General features: G+C 41.9%; 1 protein-coding gene across 5 annotated transcripts in view; it reads right to left on the minus strand.

The window, feature by feature from the left end:
• Positions 1-15,172, minus strand: part of tbc1d16 (TBC1 domain family, member 16) — a 44,415-nt gene that overhangs the window by 23,641 nt on the left and 5,602 nt on the right. For 3 of the 5 annotated variants that reach the window (XR_003052516.1, XR_003052515.1, XM_017040530.2), the window contains exons 5-12: positions 10,017-10,211; positions 9,267-9,414; positions 9,020-9,184; positions 8,197-8,345; positions 5,358-5,492; positions 3,900-4,086; positions 3,101-3,280; positions 2,327-2,473 (exon numbers count right to left, since the gene is read on the minus strand). Coding sequence is in view for 3 of the 5 variants with exons in the window: in XM_017040530.2 (XP_016896019.1) it covers positions 2,327-2,473; positions 3,101-3,280; positions 3,900-4,086; positions 5,358-5,492; positions 8,197-8,345; positions 9,020-9,184; positions 9,267-9,414; positions 10,017-10,211 (1,306 nt within the window). In the remaining 2 variants the exon portion in view is untranslated. Of the gene's footprint in view, positions 1-6; positions 1,644-2,326; positions 2,474-3,100; positions 3,281-3,899; positions 4,087-5,357; positions 5,493-8,196; positions 8,346-9,019; positions 9,185-9,266; positions 9,415-10,016; positions 10,212-15,172 lie in introns of those variants that run through there. The other 2 variants (XM_008329890.3, XM_008329888.3) reach the window with 1 other exon arrangement.

Here is a 15,172-nt window from a genome sequence, read left to right on the forward strand (position 1 = left end):
TTCATTCCTCTCCCTGCGTCTCAACCATGATGACTGCTATAATTAAAGAGACTGGTCAGAGGGGAGGCCTTCTACGCCTGCTCTCCAACTCATTACCAGATGTTTAGAGGTCACTCCAGTTTATACACACACACATACATTCGCACAAGCAGTGTTTCTCGCTTCCCTAGAAGTGAAAAAGACACAGAAAACAGATACATTCCTGTGGACTTTAAGTGTTCATAGTTGCTCATCATTCATTTTCCTGGTAAGAGAGTGAGAGAGGAAACAAAACAACACTGTGTTTACGATTTTTTCAATACCCTGCTTAGAAATGATTTTTTTTTAAAAAGGAAAATTTTCAAGTAAAACAGAATGTCCTCAAAAAACGACAAAAAACAAACCTGGTCTGTGCTCACTGTGACAGACTCTCCTTTGTTTTCATAGACATTAAAAGTGATTCTGCATATGAGTTTATCAGAAGAAGAGCATATGGTCAGCTTCCTGCTGTTTGTCAGAGAAAAAAAAAACCCTGCCACTTTAACAGATAAAAATAAACCACAGAGTGATTTCCATCACATTGGGATGATGAAATGTGCGGACCCCGTCAATGTGTCCACATGTAAATGTATTTCTGTCTCAGTTGGACTTTCTAACAGATATATTGTCGCCTCTATACGGACAGAAACTCTCATGCAGGGATATAATATTGCTAAATATCTTTTAACCATCGATTTAAAGGCAAACATCCTGTTGGAAATTGAAAAAAAAACATTTTTAATAAAAATTTAAAACTGAAATGTACCAGCAATTTCTAATGAACCTAAAACAAGCGTTTTGGTTATTTTTTTGTTTTTTTCAAATTTCTCCCTGTAAAAAATGCTCTGGTTCAAACACCAGGAATGCTCATAGAGTTTGATATGAAAACAAACATCCCATTGTGAGAACACAGTAACATTTTTTACAGTTCCAGTTCAAGTCTTATGAAAGGATCTTTTAGTTGCGTTTGACCCGTGGTTTTGGAGTCGAGCTGGCCGCCTGGGACCCTTGTGTGACCCCTGCCCACAAAGCCCACGCGGGAATGCCAGCCAGACCAGCAGCAGACGAAAAACCCGAAGAGGCTCCACGGCGGCCGGTGATTGTCTGCTCTGCCCGCAGAAAAAAAAAACAGCTTCTCATCGTGATCCTCGCGACAGGTTCAGTCAAATGTCTGAAGTAACACTATGGTTAAAAAATGGGACTGTCTCACAATGCACCAAAGGATTGGTTCAAGTGTGAAAAATCATCCCAAGACGCAGGAAGCAGTAACAGTGGACTGAGAGGTCAGAGGACTCCTCAAGCACAAAATCCTGCTGAGATCCTGCTCAGGTGTGTTTACGGAAGGTGAAAATATCCCTGGCTTTGGATCCTTTCTTGCCCTCCACCAGAGACGTGGGAATGGGCTTTGGTGAAGGTGAGGGTGTGGATGACGGTGAGGGGGAGGACGGCTGAGGGGTGGACATGCCTCCATAGGGGCAGCTCTGAGAGTCCGGGTGTTCTCCTGAACACTCCACGGTGGGGATGTAGCGGCTGTCCCACATCCCCGGACCACACAGTTTACAGAGGTCGTGTAAGCTGCACGGAATCCTGGGTAGGAGACGGAATTGGTAGAGAAGGCTGCGGGCCTGGGAGAGCAGGACGACAATGGCAGTTTGTCCTGAAAATGCTCAGTGGAAAAAAACTCAGAGGAGCTTTGGATCGACAACAAATTAAAACATATAACTGAAACAAAAAAAACAAAAAAAATTTAAGGGAAGAAAATTAGATTTTGATATGAAAGCCTGAAATATTTTTGTGATTTTCATAAATACATTTCCTTTAAAATGTTTGACTCATATATTAATAAGAAAAACAGAAGTTAAGGTCACCATCACCTTAAAGCTGCTCTGGCTGGTCCTGAAACTCTAGATGCAAATATCAGGCAACAACAACAACCAAAAAAGGGAGTTATGTGTTCTGCATGCTAACACAAACTCTCTGCCTCTGCTGTGCAGCAGTACCAACACAACATCCATAAACATGAGGATGCAGGCACAGACACAATAGCCAGGATGCACATCATAAATCCTCTGCATCTCATGGCAGCAGCTCAAGGCCACTGTGGACCGGTCACTGTAAATCACTGCTGCTGTGCTGCAGCTCTGGACACCAAGTGTCGTATGATCATACGCATAAAGCACTGATTATTCTATTGTTTTAAGTACAGGTACTCATCTGCCTCCGAGGAGGCACCGAGCGTAAATTATTCACTAACAAGGGAGGAAAAAAAACAAAATAATAAAAAAAAACAGGAATTGTTTGGTGATACCTTACGCAGCACAAGTTCTCCGTTCATGTGCATGGAGAGGTTGCTAAAATGAAGCAGCATTTGGTCGGTGGCGAGCTGCTGCTCCGTCACATCCTCCCCGTAGAGAACGATGATGGCCACACACAGGAACAGGTGGAAATAGTCCGTCTGTGAGGAAGAGGAAAGGAAAATGGAGGGAGGCCTTAAATACTGAGGAAAAATGTTTCACCAAAGCAGCTGGTCAGTCGGCTGTAGTCATTTATTTTTATTTTTTATCCAACACCAGTTGATGCAGAGAGCAGTTTAAAACACATCACTGGCACGTAATTGTTCTGCATTAACCACATGGACTAAAGTGGGTCATGAACTTGTCCCATTCTCTACAGACACCTGGATATAGGACATTGGTGAGGCATAATGATGTACATAATACAATTGTTTTCTTCTCTCATGTCTCCTTAACATCATAATGTAATGTGCATAAACTATAGATTTTTTCAATAGCAACACTATGCACTCAGAGTGGCAGCAGACTCACACACTGAGCTCCTACTGTGACAAACACGACTGAGGCGTCACGTTTTGTTTATTAACGTCTTCTAATGTCACCAACAACAACACTGTCACATTGTCATATCTACATTAATTGTAATCTTAAAATAGAATCTAATCACTGGTGATTAACCGCTCTATTTTCAAGTGCAATTCAAATCACAGACTACACCCACATGTATTGGTATATCATTTTTTTCTTTTTAAACCAGTGTAGCAGAGAGTGCTGGACTTTGGCCTGACCTGGTAGTGAGCCCAGCAGGCCTCCCACATACGCAGAGCCTCCGTGTCAGGAAACTCTCGTTTAAAACAGAGCAGAATCCAGCGGTGGCAGAAGAGCAGCTGCAGACCATCTTCTCCCAGCACGGTCAGGTGCTGGTGAAAGCGGGGCAGCATGAGACGCAGCAGCTCCCGCAGGTACATCTGGGTGTGGGCACAGAGCATCGTACTGACACACCCAAACATTTACTCTGTGATATATAAGTACTGCATACTGAAGTTAGTGTTTGGCTGCACAATATTTAGATAATCACAACGTCTCAAAGAAAACTTAAAAATATTTAACAATTAAAATATACACATCCATCGACTCTATTAGTTTAAACCGGTCACTACAACTGTGTGGTGACTGCTCTTTGTGTATTTTGTATTTTTTTCTTGCTTGCTAACAGCAAAACTAACCAGCATTACTTGTCTTTTATGAGGCGCTGTGATAAAATGTGCCCTCTGCTGGATCACACAGTAACTGCGTTAAGCAGTCTAAGATCTTTTTTTACCACCACTAGTTTTGACATTTAATCTCTTTTTTTTTTTAATCTCTTTTTTTACCACCACTAGTTTTGACATTTAATCTCATCAGTATTTGGATAAAAGGCAAGAGTTCATACAACGGTGTGAACATAAACCCACAAATTCATACAGTACAACTCACTGTAACTGTGAGCAAAGCAGGAACTTTTTCCTCATGTCTAAATGTCAGACAGAGTGTGACATTTAGCCAATCAAACACACACACACACACACACACACAGACTCTTTCTACCAGCTGCCTCTCCATGTCCTCATCCCGAGGTGAGCTGATGAAGATGGTGTTCTCCATTAGGCCGACAAAGCACCAGAAGGTGTCGCTTTCATCCTGGATCTCCGTGAGCAGGGGGGCCACCAGGTCAGACATGCCCTGGCAGTAGCCCATGTCTGGATTAAAGACTGCATAGTTGAGCAGAATCCGCCTGGGGCGAGAACAGCCAGGGTCATCTTAGTGCTGAGGTTAACATTTTGAAAGGCACGGACATGACAGGGCAATAAAACATCTTAAACATTTTTAAATCTCCTGTATAAAAATGTTCCCGACCCCGGGGCTCAGCCAGACCACTGAAAAAGTCAGCCCCCACCCAAACGCTCTGCTGCTAATGCCCAGAAAAACACCAGGAGTCCTGCCTAAGGGTTGCTATGCCAACCAGCCTGGTAACTACGGAGATAATTAATGATCTGCTTTTTCCCCCCTGTTCTTTCTCATATACATGGTCCCTACCTAGAAGGAAAGTTCTGTCTGTCATTGAGTATTGGCAAGTGGCATTCAAAAAAGACGAGGAAATAAAGCAGAAGTTGAAGTAAGCAGTAGTGAGCTACAGTACATAACGTGTCATAAGACAAGGGTGTGGACGAGAAAGCGCGATACTGTTTGTGGTGATGACCAGGCAACATGCGGTGGAATGTGCGGAACAAGCAGAATGTTGTTGGGGCAGCGAGATTAAATCAACATGTGCAGTCAAGGATGATGAAGAGATTAAGTTGTAAAGTGTTGTTGAAGTGAACTTGATATGACGGCGAGATTTGGAAATTAAAATTCTATTTAGAGAAAGATAAAAAGACAAATCCACGGGTAAAAAAAAAAATCTCCTTAGTGGATAAATAAATGATTGGAGCCATTTTTTATATATCATCTTCACCAGCAGTTTTTGAAGTGTGAGGAGCACCCCCTCTAGGGGGCACTGGTGCACTTCAATTAAGGCACAAAATTATTAAAATGATTTCTTTCATTTTTTTGTCTTTGTTTTTACAGAACGAAACAAATGTATTTTTCTGTTTAATAATACTACTACAGCCAACAGTATAGACTGTTGGTCATCTCTTAAAGAGAGGAGGAATAAAAAACCTTGACAAATACAAACAGCCTCATTAACAGCCCCTAAAATAAGAAGAGTGTTTAAATCCTCCTGCTGCTCGTTTGGAAAGCTATTAGCTCTGTGTATGCATCAAAGACCTCTGCAGGCTCAGTCCAAGTCAATAAAGCATGAAATCTCATTTAAGTCCCCCGGCCCCCAAGAGTTTGGAATATGAAATGAATAGGTACATGTCTGTGCATTGGGCCGAAGCAATGCAATGATAAGGATGAGTGAGAGAAAGTAACAGAGGAAAAGGCCAAAAAGAAACATTAAAAGTGAAGGGTGAGGTGGTTGTGGGGGCGAGGGGGTAACAGAAAACGATAAGAACGTCTGACCTCATGATCTCCACGTTGGGGTTGTTCTCTCCTCTGAAGAAGAGGTTGCTGCGATCTGTTCTCACCACATCTTTGTCTACAGTGAACTGGACCTTCCTCCAGAACTCACTGTGCTCCTCTGGACTCATTGACAACCTGAACCAAAGAATACATGTAAACGAGACAGGATGTGAGTAAAGGACAGAAAATAAATGTTTAAAAAAAATGCAGCTGTTTTCTTATTTTAAACATAAAAAAATATAGACGTCCACCCTGAATGTTACTACTGCGTGGGCAGTGACACTGAAGGTCTATGAATACAACAGCACTGCCATAAACCCCCAGCCGTCCCTCTAAATGTTAGCCACTATATTAGCCATGTGCTCTGGGCTCGGCACTAATGTACTCAAGTCCTAACAAGCAGAGGGGATTTAATTAACACTGTTTGTTTTCCACGCGGCCCCAACAGGAATAATAAGCACACACCTGATGCAATGCCACGCAACTGTTTAGTTTCACTGTGGTGTGTTTGTGTCATTGGCCGCCGCTTTCTCCCGCCTTGCTCCCTCTGGAGGTTTCTGCTCTGGAGTTCACTGTGTGTTTTCAACACTTTATGTTTCTGAGGCTGAGAGGGTTCAGCCACAACACACGTAGGATCATATAACAATATTAAATATTAAAGCATTATTACAGCAAAAACACCGCCTGCCCCAGGGTTATGCTAATTTGTTACTCTAGCAACAGAGCGTCAGACAGGCTAAGCTCCTCTGTGATTTGTCTCTCCACAGGATTTTTTTTTTTTTTAAAGCACCAAAATGAACAGGAAAAGCACAACAGGCTATAAAAATAAACCATAAAACTTGTATAACAAGCACCTAACCCAGGGAGAAAGATATGATAATGTAAATATACCCAAGGGTCAAATGCTCCTGCTGTGATAGTATAGACTGTAACGAGGTGTCATAAAAATCCACTGCAATTAAATATACTTATTAACTGCATAATAAAAGTATTGTCAGTCAGACCACGGAGGAGAAAATGTACCAAACTGTGAGTGAACGTGAAACTTGAATTAATAACCAAAAAACACCAAAGGTTCAAATTTTGCAGGGCAAAAAAATAAATAGAAAAATTATATATTGCTAATATTGCTGATAAAAATCCAAAACAACAAAATCAGGCCAGAGTGCCTGTGCTAACACAAGATGGAACGTACATTCTGTAAATGTTCAAAAATGTCAATAAAACTTTTTACACGGGCAATAAAAAGATATCTATACAGCTGATCAGCTATGAAAAAGGGAACACAAGGAAAACTGGAATCAGAAATGATCTGCTGATGAGGTAAAACTGCATGTCTGACCTTTGGATAGAAAAGGCTTTTATTTAGGATGCTTTTAATAATAATAATAACATACAAGACCTATATATTAGACAATCACTATTAATATTATCATTGGTAGTCTTAGTAGCAAAATTGTGGTTCCTTCATTTTTTAAATTAAATTATTCCCAAGATGACCTTAGAATATAGACAACTGAAAGTGGGGATCACACCAACAACCTCCATGTGAAAGTGACTTGCTTATTATCTGGTTGTCCTCTTTATTCAAATTCCCCTGATGTATGCCAGCACAACTGATAAATAAAATAAAGAAACCATTAAACATCTATAAAAACAGAGGTGATAAAAACAAGATGACAGCTTCAAATAAACAGTTTTTTTTCCATCACTTTTTTTCTTCTGGTTCACACCTGCAGCACTCAAATCTTTGATTCTGTTACAAGCCCTCATCACAGCTGCTCTCTACTCTAGTGCAGCGGAGGGAGTGACGTGTGGTTAGGAGACGAGGAGTAAAAACCACAGACATGTAATCTTGGTGCTAATGATTAACCAGCGATGCTGGAAGCTGCCCGTGTCCAAAAAAAATATATAACTTTGAAGGTAAAACCTTTAAATGTTCGTGCTCCACCCAGATGAAAGCAGTGGCAATTATCATGTTCACCACACCACGTGTTGCAGCGTGTGTGTGTGAGTACACGCCTTTTAGCTGGTGGTGTTACAGTGTATGAGGGCTTTATGAGTGCGACACGTGTGCATGTGCTCATCTGTGTGCACTAGAGCTGCGTCTGATGAGAGCATGATCTGATGAGCACTGACATGTTATTTCTCCAGAGACATTTTATTTCACACCCGGCACCTCCCTTTTACACCTCCCTGATTGTGCCTATTGATTGCTGCATGTCTGCGATGAAACCCCACCATGGACTCACATGTGGTTTAATGTTTGACTGACTGCGCGTTTGGCAGCCTGGGCTGCGGCCGTGTGACAGTTTATCAGCTTTTTCACCGTGTCAAGAACACTGCTCTTCCTCTTTGGTTAAATTGATTCACATTCTGTGAACTCCCTGTTTACGAAAGATAGGAGACGTTCCAAGAACCCAACAAAACGGTACTAAAATCTATCCTTTGCCAATGTTCTTCAAACTTTACGGCAGGACAAAAGGACAGGAAGTGAACAACTTACTTTTTTTTGCTAAAATTTTTTACTAGATTCTGAAATATACTGTCAAAAAAAATGTATTTAGATTTTTAACTTGAATGCGGCAAAATAAGTGTTGGCCTGTTAGCACCACTACCATTTATTAACTTGTATACAAAATATCTGGCAAATAACTATAAGCCATTAAACTACAAATTTATTTTTTACTTGCTCTGTTAATTTTAGTTGGAGCCAATCACCATATTACAGATTTCACTTTTCTTCTATCTTTAGGAATGTAACTAACTTTTTCTGTAAATAGTGTTTACTACATTCGTCTTTGTTTTGTGGCAGATGTTAGGAACATATGTTCCTCACCTTCTCTGCTGGATGTCATGATAGTGGCCTCGTTTCTGCAGTCTCCACGTCTCCCTCTCCTGTGAAGTGGAGTCGTAGCTGTAGTAGTGCAGCAGGAAGGGCCACACCTCACCGCGGATGGATGGGTCAATACCACCGAAGAAGATGGCCTTGGGAGGAGAGGGCAAAACAAGTGCAGTGAGCACCACAGGGAGTGAGGGAGTGGGCAAAGAGAGGACACGCAGGCGGGAGACGAAAACCACAGGCGTTCAACTATCACCTCACGTACCCGCAGCTCTTGTATTTGTTGCATACATTTTATATTTTCCAAACGCTGTGCAAAATAAACTAAGAGAGATCAACGGCATTCACTCTGCACACTCGACAACAAGCAAATCATGGTTACAGTCAAACAACCACTGGGTGATTTCAGTGAGACAGCATATCTTGATCTGAGTCAATTCCACAGAAGCTTTATGACTCACTGGTTGGAGTGGACCACCACCAGTGCCTTTTTTTTTTTTTTTTTTTACAGCGTGGAGAAGATGAGTAAGACCGAAAGTAGCACCTCATGGAGAGGAGTTTTAAAATAAGTTCTAATTAGTCAGACTGAAAAGAAACACAAAAAACACCTGTGACCATCAAGAGAACAAACTGTGTTGTTCCAAAGGCTAACTAGTTTATTTTTTACAGACAAGTGCCTCTGACTAACCACAGCATATGTTGCACTGTCCAGGACTTTCTTTCTAACTGTGACAATTCTTCCTACAACAAAGGCCCTGGACTGGAACTGAAAATCTCGCTTCTCAGAAGCGGTAAGATATTCCCACTGTGACATTCCTACCTTCCGTAGCTTATACTCCTCCTCCACCTGCCCGTTCTGGTTGAGATGGTGCAGCCAAGTGGTGACATCCAGCCGCCGATAAAGCCTCTCCTCTGGATGTGTTTCTGTCGATGGCAGTGTGGGTCTCTGAATGGAAAACTGCATACAGGATTTCTCCTCTGACACCTGAAAGACAGAGAGACGAAACAGATTAAACAAAAAAGAAAAAAGAAAGATCTCAAACAGGACTCAGAATTTGATATCCAACCTGGTCTTTGCGGTGAGTTTCCCTGCAGCATTTCCACTGATGAAAGACTTCAGCCAGTTTATCCAGTCCAGCATGGTGGAAGTGGAGGATTTTATACTGGCTCTCTCTGCTCGCTATCACCAGCTGGCCACTGGTACAGGCATCATCACTGCAGCCAACACAATCAATAGCAGCTATCATAAATACTGTTTTAGTGTACTGTAAATATTACAGCCCACAAACATGTGTCTAAACCTTTAAGTAAAAGCATTTAATACCTTGAAATTAGACGACAGGAGAAAACAATACAAATAGTAAAAAGCCTGCTACAAAAAAGAAAAATCTTTGGATCATTTTTTCTTCACTTAATGCATTTTAAAGCTTAGCTTTAAACTTTGATAAAGAAAATTGAGAATTCAAAAATAACCAAAGAGTTTAACTTTAGCTGAAAGGTACTTAAATACTAAAACACAGACAAAATTATAACTCAAATAACAAGAAAATATTCATATGGCAGATAACTGCCAATATGACTGCTGCTAAATAAAGTTTATTAAAATCACCTCTTGTAACAATCTGTAACTTTGAACAGAGTTCAAGTTGTTATCTAACTTTAAATGAAAATAAATAAATAAATAAACCAGATACAAAAAGTGTGACGTGAGGTAACCCTGAGTTGGACTTGAAGACACCTTGCAGACAAAGTAAAGTAGTGAAGTGAGTAGTGACCCCCTTGTGACCCTATGATGACCCTTCACACCAATGTCTGACCTGAAGAAGAGTCTCAGTGACCTCATGTGACCCAGGTCCACCCTAAAAACGCCGCACAACTGCTCCAGGGCCAGCACCTTCTGCTGCTCCTCCCACCGCACACCCTGCGACTGGCAGCAGCTCTCGGACAGAGCGTGGCTGTCCAGGCTGGAGGCAGAGCTGGCGGAGTGGGTCATGGTCTCCTCGCCCAGCTCTCTAGTAAAACAACAACCGTAAAAAAAAATATATTAATGGGTTTCATGTGTTGTTAGATTTTTTTAATAGGAAAAAATGAGTCATTTTTTCCATGAAATCAAATAAGGGTGACTTCAGATGTGGTCCACACACAGTGTCTCCTACTCTGTCTTAAACATCTCCGTGGGACATTATTACATGTTGTGTAGACAGTGGACACCAGAGAGTGGTCAGTGAGCACGGAGCAGACATGTGAGATTTACTGCAGCTCAGCCCTGTCTTTGTGTGTCTTAATATGTGTTCCCCAAAAGGTGGAGAATGGGAGGAATGCATGGAGGCTTCTAAGGACACACACATACACACAGACACACACACAGAGAAGAAAATCTGTACACCCCATGGCCAGCACGTTGTTCCCGGCACCGAAACCTGAGCTGATGGTTCCTCTGCTGCAAGAGGAGACACACACACACCCACCCATGTGCACGAGGACACACACACCTAACATATATGCAGTAAAGGAACACACAAATACGACAAAACTGCAAAAACAGACTTAACTCTACATGCAGCTACACACCGCAAACACACACACACACACACACACACTCTGCAATTAAAACAAACACTGACTAAGTGGGATGTTTACGCCTTTCACTCTCACTCAGACACATGAGTGGACTGCAGCTAATGACCATGACAAGCTCTCAGACACTTCTGTGTTGGGAGACGCTAACACTATCAAACACAGTCTGCACAAAAACGTGCAAAACCAGCTGGTGTTTCAGAGGCTGAATGTCTAAATTTAGTTGACATATTAAGACGCCGACTTCTTTTTTTAAAGGAAACCTGCATTATTTTAGTGTAATCACAAAAATAAAACAACAACAAAAAAAAAACTTCAATCCAGTTTTAATTCAAAGAAGTTCTTTTTGTCCCCGGGGAGCAATTAAAAGCAGACAGAGCAGTCACACATAAATACATTCATATGTCAAAGTATAAATAAATGAATGGATGTGCAAACAACACAACAACAACAAAGAGAACTATTGTGTACGAGATATAAAGAATATTTGATCATAACAAGAGTAATAAGTCATCCAAGTGTTGTCTGTGTCTGTGTCGGCTGCTCTTCCCTAAAGTGACAAAGTAATCCGGGCCCTGACATCATTCAAAGTAATGAAATGTTAAAGCTGAGGCTCATGTTGTAGACCAGGGTTCAAGGGTTGAGCAAAGAAATGTCCATTTTTCCTTTCTGTGCAAAAAGCACAAAGACAGTTAACAAAAACACTTATCACGAATCAGGGGCTGACATTAGTGAATGGTTTAGAACTATGAATGAAAGACGGTCCCTGGAACTCGTCCCAGTAAGACTCCAGGGCTGTGGACCCAGAAAGACCAAAGAAGATTAAGCTAAGACTCCACTGGAGTCTCGTCTGAAACTTTACTGAACGGCTTCTCTTTCAACATGGATCCAAAAAATAGATATCTTCTCTGCTTAATGGAAATTATGAAATGTTTTCTATATTCAGCTCACATGTACAAGTGCTCAGCATGTGGCACACCTGACAACCGCTGGGATTAGTTCTAACTCCACCAGGATCCTGAAGAGGATGATGTGGGAAGATATGACAAAACAATTTTTTTTTTAATTTTTTAAAGATGGAAACTATTTAAATTCTCAGCCAAACAAGCTTTTATAAAATCTCCTTTGTGTTTCCATGAAGGTCAGAAGTTAAGGAGGAAACTTATATAACAGGCCTCTTTTATGACAGTGTAACAAACACACGTGGCATGTTGGTATTTTGTAGAGCCACGGGAGGCAGGCCAGGTCTAATCCATTACACCCTGAATCAATCATGTCTGGCTAATCATTTCCCCGTTAGCAGATGGGAAAATAACACGGCTGATCAATCCAAGCTGCACAGTTTCCCCTGCTATCTGCTGATTTACTGCCCTCCGTCTCATGTATCACACCACAGGCCAGACTGTGGCATAGGGGGAGGCTGTGACAGATCCACAGAGAAGCCTGTTAAGAGAGTTAAGCAGTCAAAAACTGTGCATGAGCTCTTTTTACTAGACGCCTGCACTCGCTTTTTCACGAAGCCGAATATTGTCGTGTTTATGAGACCATTTACAGAAGAGGTTTACTGCCTTATGTTCACACAAACAACATTTCTACAGGTAAATAAAATCACACAACTCTTCTCTTCTTGGCGCTGAACCCGGGTCATTCAAGCAGAAAGTCTACGAATGATTAACAACGTCCGTCGGTGTCGACAGCGCGGCTCTGTGCCCGTAGTGTAGGCAGACGTTATGTAAACAAGCCCGGCTCCTGTCACCAGTGTGTCCCAAAAGGACAATAAGAGATTAAGGTCAGAAGTTAAGGAGGAAACTTATATAACAGGCCTCTTTTATGACAGTGTAACAAACACACGTGGCATGTTGGTATTTTGTAGAGCCACGGGAGGCAGGCCAGGTCTAATCCATTACACCCTGAATCAATCATGTCTGGCTAATCATTTCCCCGTTAGCAGATGGGAAAATAACACGGCTGATCAATCCAAGCTGCACAGTTTCCCCTGCTATCTGCTGATTTACTGCCCTCCGTCTCATGTATCACACCACAGGCCAGACTGTGGCATAGGGGGAGGCTGTGACAGATCCACAGAGAAGCCTGTTAAGAGAGTTAAGCAGTCAAAAACTGTGCATGAGCTCTTTTTACTAGACGCCTGCACTCGCTTTTTCACGAAGCCGAATATTGTCGTGTTTATGAGACCATTTACAGAAGAGGTTTACTGCCTTATGTTCACACAAACAACATTTCTACAGGTAAATAAAATCACACAACTCTTCTCTTCTTGGCGCTGAACCCGGGTCATTCAAGCAGAAAGTCTACGAATGATTAACAACGTCCGTCGGTGTCGACAGCGCGGCTCTGTGCCCGTAGTGTAGGCAGACGTTATGTAAACAAGCCCGGCTCCTGTCACCAGTGTGTCCCAAAAGGACAATAAGAGATTAAACTGCCCTGAAGCTTTACCCCCGGGGACCAGGTGCTGCCAGGTCACCTTGTGAACCAGGACAGTGCTGGAGGACTGCAGGGATTGTGAGGGAACTTTAGATGCTCCCCTGAGGGAATGGAGAGATGATGAAGGACTCAGGTGAAGGAGAGTACTCTGTGGGTATAGTATTGCAGTACAGGTAATCTTAACAAAACACATATATATAGTTTAAAAGCAGTGTTTTGAACAACCCTCTGTTGAAAAAAAAAAAAAGTATCCCCAGGTTATGAAAAAATATATAAGATATTTCATATTCTTCAACATTTTGGCCTAGGCATTTTAAAATTAGGTCACAAGCCAGATTTTGTTGACATCCCTGCCAAGAGTCTTTTCTTTGACCTTGATAAATAAATGTTTGGATTGATTACCATATTAAAAATCTGTCTGAATATATATGGTATATGATGAAGATGGAGATGAAGAAGGTGAAGCCTTTACAACACAGTAAAACAATGAAACGTGTTTTACAAAACCACGTTAAATTTGAAGAAAATGGTTAAAAGACTTGACAGAATTTGCTGGTGGATTTTTCTCAACACCCGCCCTTCCGCCACACCCCCACTATTTCATCTGTTCTTCCACTCCCAAACGCGGCTCTTTCTCCTTGAGTGATTCCAAGTGACATGTTTCCAGTTCCTGGCCCCTTAACAGTGTCAATTAAAGCAAGAGAGAGAGAGAGAAAGAGAGAGAGGGAGAGAAAGAAAGTTTGAGTGGGTTCCAGGGTTTTGGCTGCTTCTCCGGTCTCTTCAGTCCTCTAATCCGGAGCGCTGACATTCAGCCCAGCACAACATCCCCGGGAGCACTGGGAATCAAAGGGCTTCACAGAGACTTCAGGAAGAGAAGGGGAGGAGGGTGAGATATTTGAGAGGTGGGCAACCCAGAAAGAAACAATATTTAGAAATAAAAAGATAAAAGAACTGATGGACGTTAAGAAAAATAAAATATATTACTGAATAAAGAGAGGAGAAAAGCAGAGGACATAACAAACGAAGAAGAGAGCAGGCCGTGGAGCAGATGGATGTGAAGGGTCAGAGAGAGGAAACGAGTGGAGGAAGAGAAGGACGGAGGAAAGGTTAGAAGCTGTGAAGCTTAGTCCACTGCCAAGTCACACATTGACTGCACTTACAGCAGGCTGAGGTCTGAGAGTGGTTAAAAAGAGGCTTGAACACACTGACTCACTCTCTCACTCTCCCAGACTCACACTGACACAGGCTCGCACATTCTGGGCAACATGTCAGGCCAAATAGCTGCGTGAGGAAACGACCACGGGGGGAATCATAAAGTCAAATGGCCCTGAGCTCGGTACAGCACCACAGTCACTGTCCAGATGGCCGCTCTGATTAGAGAAAACGCAGCGGAAAGTGCGGGTTTCTCCACTTTCTATGGTTCTGGGTCTTGTGTTGCACCATCTGTGACGTCGAGAACCACGTCACCGCATCTCTGCTCCGAATAAGTCAACCTACTTTGAAGTCTGACAACGTTTCACGGACCCTGCTCAAGTCGTCTACCTGCTGGATACCAAAGTGCAGGAAGCCACCGTGTGGCCAAAGAGTGTGAACAACCCTACAGGCAGAAATTATTTTCTCTTTGGCTCCACCTTGTGGTCGTCAAGGGCACGCTACTACATACGCAAGACGTGAAAACAATGACACCGTGATAATTCACTTTAGCAATACTTCCAGGAACATAAAAACACTAAAAAACAGAAAGCGAAGAAATAAAGTAGATTTTTTTAAAAAAAAGCAGAGTTAAATAACAATGTTAACCTTTAACTTCTTTCTATTTCTGAACAAAAATATTATACAAATAAAAACACAATTTCTTACTTTTACCAGCCAAAATTGTTTGCCTAACTATACACTCAATGTTTTAATGTGTACTGTCATTGGTCATATCACACGAGTATGTTATTTTTCCTCT

The sequence above is a fragment of the Cynoglossus semilaevis genome, chromosome 17 (genome assembly GCF_000523025.1).
Source record: "Cynoglossus semilaevis isolate Cse_v1.0 chromosome 17, Cse_v1.0, whole genome shotgun sequence".
In the NCBI taxonomy this organism is placed as follows: Eukaryota; Metazoa; Chordata; class Actinopteri; order Pleuronectiformes; family Cynoglossidae; genus Cynoglossus; species Cynoglossus semilaevis.